A 10,176-nucleotide genomic window follows, 5' to 3' on the forward strand; every position below is an offset into this window, starting at 1 on the left:
CGGGATGGGAATCTTATTTAACTTAATGATTTGGATAGCATTTAAAGTTCTCAAAGAAACTGCAATTGACAAGGCATGATTGGTTGCCTTCAATATATCTAAGAATTGAGGCTGAGGTTAAAAAGCAGAAGAATCCATGTAGTTTCATTATTGATGTTATCATCTTCATAGTATTTTGTGTGTTTTGACAAGCTTGAAGTTTTCTCTTTGATCCTTGAGATAATTGATCCCTCACATGCATTTTTACCCTCGAATAACTGGAGGAGCTACTAAGCAACTGAAAATATTGCCTCTACCCCAGCTAAACTAAAGCTTTAACTCATGATTGCGGTTGAGGTTAAAAAGCAGAAGAATCCATGTGGTGTCATTATTAATGCTAGCATCTTCATATTATTTTGTGTATTCTGACAAGGACTAAAGTTTGCTCTTCGATACTTGAGATACTTGATCCCTCACATGCATTTCAACCCCCCAATAATTGGAGGATCTACTAGCAATTGAAAATCTTTACCCTAGCTAAACTAAAGCTTTAATTAAGAATTGTGGTTGAGGTTAAAAAGTAAAAGAATCCATGTAGTGTCATTATTAATGCTAGAATGTTCATCGTATGTTGTGTGTTTTGACAAGCCTGAAGTTTGCTCTTTGATACTTGAGATACGTGATCCCTCACATGCATTTTTACCCCCCAATAACTAGAGGAGCTACTAGCTACCTTTACCCTTTATTCTTTAGGCTTGTCATCCATAGCTTGCAAACCAAAGAAATGGAATGCTACAATCTTTCTTCAAACCTCAATGCATAAAGATTGATTTTGAATGAGGTCTTTAACCGTCTACGAGACCCCGTCCCAAGTTGTTTCTAAATAAAAAATGTATCATGGTAGTTCCCTTATATAAAGGGAACTCTGATTATACCAAACACCCTACTTTTTTTAAAAGAGAGATTATGCCAAAATTTGAGCCTTGGACCTACACACCAAAATGCCAATGGGTTACCACACTAAGACTAAAGCCTTGCTGGCCTTTGTTTAGGCAATGCAAAATATTCAAATTTGCCACCCACCAAGACTTAGAGCCGCTAAAGAATATTTGAGCCTAAGCATCCTTCCTTGTGGAGAAATCCTCATAGTAGCCAATGTGTGCAAAGAAGCACATGACATGTCATAAAACTAGGATTTGCAAAAAAAAAAAACATTTTTGAAGCACACAAAACAGGCACAAAGAGGAGGGGAAGAAATAATGCACCTAATACCGAATGCATTTTTCGTTTATAGATAACTCCAAATTTTGAATTACAAAGCCCAGCTCAGATTTCAAGTGTAATTTTATAGATATCTGGTATACAAAGCCCAGCTCAGATTTCAAGTGTAATGCTTTGATATAACAAGGGCTTCCAAATTAAGCCTTAGTTCAATCCAATAGTCCTAGTTATGTAGAGTCCCTGACACAAATACCCTGTGCCCATCTTTGTTATCAGTAAACAGAGTGCTACAACGATTTAATAACGAGACTTAACAACACCAAGGAGACCCTGTTCAAGCCTTTGGATGCAGGAGAGCTCGAGATCTCCTCCTCCACCCTCTATGCGATTTAATTAACGAGACTTAACAACACCAAGGAGAGCCTGTTCAAGCCTTTGGATGTAGGAGAGCCCGAGATCTCCCCCTCCACCCTCTACGTGATGGCTTGCATTCAAGAGCACGTCCCTTTCATCAACGCGACAACCCTCAAAATACCTTCCTCTCTCTGGGCTTATCAGCTATGCAATCTCTAACAACAATCTCATTGGAGGAGACGATTTCAAAAGTGGGCAAACCAAAATTAATTTTGTACTTGTTGACTTCTTAGTTGGTGCAAGCATTAACCCAACCTCCATTGTGAAACAACCATTAGGGGGCATTTGAACATATTTTGGGCCTTTTGCTAATGAAAGTAATTAGCAACATACCGATAGAAATAGAGGATTGTGCACATTTGGTCTCCTTTGAATATAGGGAGGGAGACTAGGCTGTAGGGAGGGGGACTAGGCTTTCAGTACTAATAATTACACTTGTCCCTTTATAAAAGTAGGGGATTTAAGGTAGGTATGGTCCCACCATTTTTGTGGCTCAAAAAATACTTCAAATTTTAAAATTCTCGAGATTCCCCCAAAACTCACTTTTCTCCCCAAAAACCCCTCAAATTTCAGTGTAGTCAAAAATTTCATTTTCAAGTCCGCTTTCCCTCTTGAACGTCCAAATTAAACTCTTCCTCCCTTTCTCTTCCATCTCTTTAATATCCATCAAGCCCGAAACCCTAATCTTCATAGCATCTTTGTGTTTTCTTTCTTTATCTCATTTGCCCATATCAATAGCTTCACAATTGATATGGTTGCACCATGAAGAAGACCAAAAGATGAGATTGAGGAGATCTCACTGTACCGTAAGAGGGATGATGATGGTGCTTGGGTGAGAGAGGCATTTCGCAAGGGTGCTTGGGTTTTCCTACACTATTGGTCCACACAGCGAGTTCAACGACAAGATGTGATGGAGCTTCATTGGAAAGGTCATTTAGAGGGATTCAAAAAATCGAGCAATGGAGACCTGGTGGCCATTGTACAACATGTGTACACGGCACGAGACATACATCTTCGTAAAACAACTCAATTCCCATGCAATTATAAGTATCATAGGGAAGGAAGGAGGCTTGTGATATTACGATAGCTACATCTTTCATGTTTAATAATCTTATTTTTGGGTTGTAGATATTTTTCCTTTCAACTTGGCAGAGGAGCAACCATTTCGAAGCCTTATTAGAACATTTCAAGCACTCCATGCAGACATTGGTGAGGCATTGATTTCTTGTAAAACCAGTGCAGACATTCTTAAGGAAAAGATCTTCTTTATCGGCACTCCTATGTGGTGCCAATGCATGATAGTGGTTTGGTAAGCTAGAGATCATCACATCTCCTCTCCTCTCTTCTATTGAATGGCCAACTCTTGATGCTTGGACGGTTATGGTCATGAAATCAAAGATGCTTTGTGACATACAAGGATCTTTAAAGTTTGTAAATCCATCTTGGTTTGTGGGTCTCAGTTGGGTATGTCCAAATCATCTTTTTGCTAAGATGTTCAATCAAATTACTTTCTCACAAACACTTACCATGTTTGCGTGCAAGAAATTACTAGGTGATGACATGGTTAACTTGCTTGGAGAGCAGTGGAACATTGTAGAGGGGCAGCATAAGGATGATACATTCAAGTGCAAAATAGTAGAGTCTAGTGTTACATTTTGGTATCTTAAAGCTCGTGCTACCATATACATTCGCTTTTATTGCGAACGCTGGATGAAGAAAAATAGTACTTGGGTCCCATTAAAAGCGGATGAACAAGTTGTTTCACCTCATGACATATGGTTGCGCAATGGTGTGGTGGAAATTATAAGTGTAAGCAGGCATTGGAGCCTACGAAATATTAGGGAGCACCTCAATATCATGGGAAGTGAGGATATAAGTGGGGCACAATTCAAGGTGAAGAATAGAAAGATTCAAATGCGAATGGAGTCGAAGACCTTGGTAGATGCTGATTGGGAATATGATTGTGTAAGCATGACTTAATAAGAAAGCTTTGGAGTTTTTTTATGAAGTCTATTTAGACTCTTGAGATTTTGTAAATTCACGTATGTAATTCATCAATGAAAAGTTTTGTCTTGTAATCGCTGTGTCTTTGTATTTTTTTAGAAAACCATTACAAACTCAAGTACAAATGTGTTTTGAGTAAAAAACATCACAACATGAGAAGAGAATTTCTCAATCTTTACAAACAAGATTATAAAATTAGAAGAAAATTTATAAATATTTACAATGATAAATAGGGGGGTGAATGAAGCTTTCTATTTTGTCTCCATCTCCTCTAGTTTTGTCTCCATGTCCCCCTTTGTTTTCTCCGGTTTGTGGCCTGCTTTGTCTCCATGTCCCCCTTTGTCTTCTCTGGTTTTGTGGCCTCCTTTGTAAACTTGAACTTGAGTTTCTTCTTAGTTTTTTTGCCAACACCCTTTTTGGCACCCACTTGAGGACCACTTTTCTTTGAGGTACTTCTTGTTTTAGTACCCTTGGTTTCTTTATGTGTGCCTTGTTAGAGGAGCACCCTTGGTTTCTTTTTGTATAGTTCCTTTCTTAAACATAAAATGCTTTAGTGGTGCATGTATAGGCATTTTGTTCTTCTTCTTAGATAGAGAGGCTTGCCTTGGGGGTGGTGGAGGATCTGGATCATTTGAAGTAATTGCATTATTCAAAATAATATTACTAGCTCTTGCACAAACACTCCACATCCAAAACTCGTGAGATCCAAGAGTCTGTCAAATTAAGAAAACTTCTCAAATTTAAGAACCAAGAACTATAGAGAATAAGTTGAAAAATTAAGTAAAGATTTAATGCAAAAATAGTGGGTTTTTAATTTAACCTACACTGCTATCAATCTCTGTATATTTAGATAAAGATATTTCCACACATTGGCAATAACCTGCCATCCACATGAGGTAGAATCTTTTTGTAAAGCCACTGGCTGATTCAGAAACTTATACTCTGCCTCTTTTTTATAATTTGGATATTCATCTTCAATAGTCGCAATAGCTCTCTTACATGCCCTATTAAAAACCAAATTTGATTATAAGGAAAAATAAAGTATAAAGCTCAATATTCAAGTTTTTAAGGAGAAATACTTACAATTTAATCTGCCCATGCATGCCAGTTAGGCTGTTCATGAAAATAATAGTCCTTCTCAGAAGATTAATGACACAAGCACTCCAGTGCCCTCCACTGAAAAAAAGAAAAAGATATATTTAAGAAAGCAAATATCGTATGTCAAATATTTAAACACAAAGGAATCATCAGTTAGAGATAAACCTCTCTACATATGGCAAAACAACAAAACAAATGTTCTTATTTCTCATTGGCTTGAAATAGGATGCCAGCTCAGAATTCTTCTTCTTTATATCAATCAATGCAAGCGACACTAAGGGATCACAAATGAATATTTAGTTGACTTGATTTGGAAGCAATTCCTTCATAAGTGCCCTACAAGAGTTTATGAAGGAATGAACAAAATATGAGAAAACATACATATGTGAAAAATGTAGTCATACCTTATACACATGAGAACAACATTGTCATTGATCTCCCTATCCTTCTCTACAAGCATGTAAAGGTCCCCAGGTGCAGTATAGAGATAGTCTTCTTCCATTGTGCCAACATTGTAGATTAGCTGCCCTGGTACTTGGGCAGGCCGCTGAGTATTGGCCTTCTCCAACTGCACAAGGGTCTCTAAGCTATCATACACACGTGAGACCTTTTCAATCACCTCCTCCTCCTTTTCCTTCACCTCCTCCTCCTCATAACTCTTATCATCTCGCTTAGATTTCTTAACCAACTTTCTTTTCTTCTTCTTCTTGGAAGGGGAAGTAACTTCTTCAACTTTAATATCATCTACCGTTGATTTCCTTTTCAATGTTGGGGGAATTGCAAGGATCTCAAAGGCTTTCTTATCCCTAATTGGCAAGGGATGAAGAAATTTATCAAACTTGTACCTCACCCTGCTAAACAAGTGTCATGTCTCTATCCATCAAAGTGACTCTTCTTGCATGGGCAGCACATATGAAGCTATCATTCATGAAGTCTATAAGAAAGTCTTCACAAGCTTCTTGAAGACATGCCAGTGCACTACTCTGCCATCTATAATGTCCTTGACCTTTGATACTATCACTTATTGTTCTTACAATTCTAAGGAATGGTGCCCTAGGGATGAGCATATGTGTAGCCTCCTGTGCTTGCCTTATCTCACCGAAAAATTTCTTTTGTCTATGGAGGAAAGTTCTTGCCTTAGATAAATTGGTTCTACCCTTTACTTGTTTCTTCTCTAATGGTTGCCTTAGATAAATTGGTTCTACCCTTTACTTGTTTCTTCTCTAATGGTTGCTTAGAATTTGTTGCCTCTGGCACTGAATCTTGCTCTGGTACCGAATCTTTAGGAAGGGAGGGATCTGGGTAAACCATCCGCACAATCTGCTTTGTACGAGCCATACTACAAGGAAGCTACGGTGCAATAAATTCATCCATCTTAACAGTTCTTCTGTAAATTCCTGTTGTCCTGTCCCTTTCCCATGAACAAGGACCCTAGGTTTGATACTGCAGGATCGCCAAAAGTGTTAAGAGTTAACTTAGCACCAGATAATCTTTACATTAATTCTTCCTATCATTTCAAGTATTCTGTCTTTTGCACAATCTGAACATCTACAGCACTTTATTCATTGGTAATTCCTAAGCATACATTGATATCTTTTCAATTGAAGGCAAACATGTCACACATAACACAATAGTAAAAACAATAAAAAAACTCCTTCCAAGATAACAGATGTTTTTTCCAATAACTACACACATCCCTATATCTGCGCACAACATTCGAAGCTTAACCGCCTTCACCATGAAGATCCCAAGAGACATAACATGACACGACTCTTTATTTCATGACTCCTGACATCTCCAGTAAAGGTTTAAAACCTAATAATACTTAATACTATTCTGTAAAACCATAGGTTTTACACCTGGCGATCACGGTGGACACAAATTTTCCCAAAATTTTACTAGTATGAACCCACTTTAACAGGTCCACCTGATCTTTCAGGTACTACTCTTAACAAACTCAGATCCTCCCTCTATATCTTTAGCAAGATCCTTCCTAGTATCTTTGTTTGATTCCTTTTCCAGTAACTGATCTTGCATATCAGCAATCTCCTGAACCACCTCAGCCAACATTTCTGCATGTGGATCAGAAAAACAAGACCTCTGGTTTGAACTGGTACTGTGTCACCCCATCAGTAATCTTCAAGTTTTCCACTTCTAGATCATCTTGTTCTTTAACAACTTTGTTCAAACCTGTAGCAAAACTAAAAACAAATTTAAAGGATCTTTGGCTTTCTATTGATAGCCCTTCATCAAGCTCCTTGTACTCTTTGATGGAATCTAAGGGATTCTCCCAAGTGGTCTGACAAGGCAACTCACCTCAAGAGGTTCTATATTAAAAGGAGAATGAATTGACTGATATTTCAAGTTTTGCTGTAAGGTTGCTATCTGGGCCTTGAGCATTTCAATTTTTGTAGTATGCTCTCTATCTACAAAAGCTTCCCATGGCCTGGTCAGCACCTTGTGAATTCTATCTTTTATGCCTGTCCAAATGAAATTGCTTGTATTCATCAGCTCTGATTTCATAACTGCCAAATCTACAGCTCATGAACACACCATTAATGTCCACTTCCTCACCTTCAACCATAGATTTTAGCTGATCTTGTACAATCTTTAGTCCTGTGAGCTAATTAATCAGAACTTTAATTGGTCTACAACTCCATATTCTATTTTGCCAGTTCCTCTAATTCAGTGCTATATGATACCTTGATTTCTGTCAACCAATCTGTAAGGATCATCTCTATTTGTACCCTGGATGTAGCTTTTTCTTGCCATTTTCTCAGGTCTTCTTCCAGCTTTTTCTGATCCTGCAAAAATGAGACTTCTCGTGAACATGAAGTTGAGCTTCTAACTCTGTAACCCTATCATTCTTGACATCCTTCTCTACCAACTGTCTTTCCAAGCTGAGCACTTTTCCTTCTAGCTCCCTATTTTTCTTTTTATCTGCTCTTAAGTACATCTGTTGTTGGATCAGAAAGTCATCCAACAATTTCCAAGCCTTCTTAGCTTCTGCTAGAGGGATCTCTTGTGCCACACTTGCATGCTGTGTTTCTTGCTTTTCAAGTTTCCCTGAAATCTCAGGAAGTCCCTCCTTAATATCTTTCCCTTTGCTCATCTTAATCTTAAAACCCTTCTTTTGATTAAAGCTTGGAGATCCACTGATATATTTCTCTATAGAACTCTGAACTAAGGGAGTCACAAACAGAGGATCAGTAAGGGCCTTGTGACTTTTGGCAGCCCTGTTTGACTCCTCAATTGAATACCCTGCCCTTTGCAGATCCCTTGACAATTCTTCTATATTCACCACTGCATCCAGCTTTAGTGTTTTGCTTCTGATTTGTGGGGGCTCATCATCTGACATCTCTGAAGTTCTTTTAATGCTCCTAACATATGGCATGATTTTTGAGATGAAGTTTCCCCCATACACATACTCCAAATTCTTCATTGTCTGGAAAATAGTTGCTAGCATGGGACCTAGCCTAGATGCCTTGTCCACCTTCCTTTTATCCTTATCCTTGATTTCAGACATAATCTTTTGATGGACTATATGGGCCCAAGCCACAGTATTTCCCCTCTCTGCAGTGTGCAGATAAGCAAAGTTCTTGTCTGACATATATTCCGACTTTATCAATAACAACACATTTTCTAAAAACCATTCCATTTGCATCCGTCTTTCTGTGTCTCTTGCCTTCTTGACAACATAGTATTTCCTTGATGTTTCAGGCGTACCAAATTCTTTTTCCAAAGCTTTCAAGGATGCCTTGTCAAATCTCAGCTCCCCATGGATAGCTTAAATACATAGGAAACTAATTCTATTGTGATAGAAATACATTGGGTGAGATAAAACCATCACTGTTTTGCAAAAAATTAAACTGCTGCTTAGCCTGCTCATTTCTCATCCACTTATCCCAGGGCAATAATGCAAAATCCAATAGGCTGACAACTTGTAACCATGCTGTGTGTTTAGATTGAGTTAGATCTAATGTTACCTTTGAGTCGATGAAAGTTGCTGATGTATCAAGCTTGTTGGAGATCTCTTTGACGACAATGCCATCATCTTCGAAAGCTGCATAAGAACTGTCTTCTCTTGTTGGCGTGCCTCTGCTATACGAGGCCTGCACCTTATAGGGCCCTTTTGCTTGGAGCGGTCCATGAATGCCTCAACAATTTCGTCACCCAGGCTCACAAAGCTTCTGTGCATGCCGGACATCTCTCCTCGCCGACCACGTGTGATGCGTCTTTTTGAACAAGATGTTGGTAATTATAAGCTGGCTTGTGTAACAACTCACGTCAAGTGACTCCATTTGCACCTGTCTGTCCCTTTTTATAGATGCATGTTGATCTTGATGACCGACTGCCACCATGATGAGTCGGACAGCTATAACATTATTAGTCGGTTGTGGCCCAAAATGCTTTTTGAGTCGAAACCCATTGATTGACAGGTTTACCAAACTGATTCCTTGATAAATTAGATAACAGGAACGTGCCTTGTTCCATAGCTTGTTTTATCAAGAAGGGGCCCACATATCAAAGTTTCAGCTTCCCTGGGATGTGGTCCCAGCTTTGAATTATAGAACATCACTAAATCACCTTCCCTGAACATCTTAAACTTTATATTTCTATTAACCCATGCTTGTCTCCTCTGCTGAATGACCTCTGAAATATAAGCTGACTGAATTCTATCCTGTTCCAACTCTAGCAATTTTTCCAATTTGTAATCCAAGGATTTCTCAGTTGATAGCTTATGGGCTACTACAATTCTCAAACTAGGGACCAGGAACTCCATTGGTACAACTGCTTCCAACCCATAAACTAACTTGAATGGTGTGAGTCCTGTTGTGACCTTGAATGCTGTCTTAAAAGCCCATAAAGCAGAGTCTAACTTTTGGTCCCAATCCTTCCTGTTCTCTTCCACAATCTTTTTCAGGATTTTAACCAAATTTTTGTTAGAGCTCTCTGCCTGACCATTAGCTTGAGGATAATACATTGTTGATTTTTTTGTGAGTAATCAGGTGAACTCTGGTCAGCTTCTTGATGATCTTATTCAGGAAATGGCCCCCTGATCTAAAACTAGTTCTATTGGGCACCCATACCTGGTCATGATGTTCTTATACAAAAACTTGGCCACACTAGAGGCTTTATTGTCTCTCAAAGCTATTGCCTCTACCCATTTTGTACAATAGTTAGTTGTTGCAACAAGGACATACCTATTTCGTGTAAACCTTGCAGCTGGTTTGAATGGTCCTACAAAATCCATCCCCCATTTTTGAAATGGTTCCAAGGGTAATACAGGTTGATGACTCATTCTATCTGTTTGAGTTGGCCTGCCATCTCTTTGACACTGGATACATTGTTTTGAGAATTCATGGGCATCTTTAATCACAATGGGCCACCATAGCCCTGCGTGAAATATCTTTCTCCTTGTTATCTCACCAGAGAATTGTCCTCCTGCTATTCCCTGAT

The 10,176-nt window shown here is 38.7% G+C and overlaps 1 protein-coding gene across 1 annotated transcript; it reads right to left on the reverse strand.

The window, feature by feature from the left end:
* Positions 1-9,181: 9,181 nt before the first annotated feature.
* On the reverse strand, positions 9,182-9,700 carry LOC147616742 (uncharacterized). Its single transcript, XM_086777195.1, has one exon. It carries the CDS (start codon positions 9,698-9,700, stop codon positions 9,182-9,184), a length of 519 nt encoding a protein of 172 aa, XP_086633321.1.
* Positions 9,701-10,176: the final 476 nt, after the last annotated feature.

This window comes from Cibotium barometz, chromosome 38 (assembly GCF_041138505.1).
Source record: "Cibotium barometz isolate CiBa-2024 chromosome 38, ASM4113850v1, whole genome shotgun sequence".
Lineage (NCBI taxonomy): Eukaryota > Viridiplantae > Streptophyta > Polypodiopsida > Cyatheales > Cibotiaceae > Cibotium > Cibotium barometz.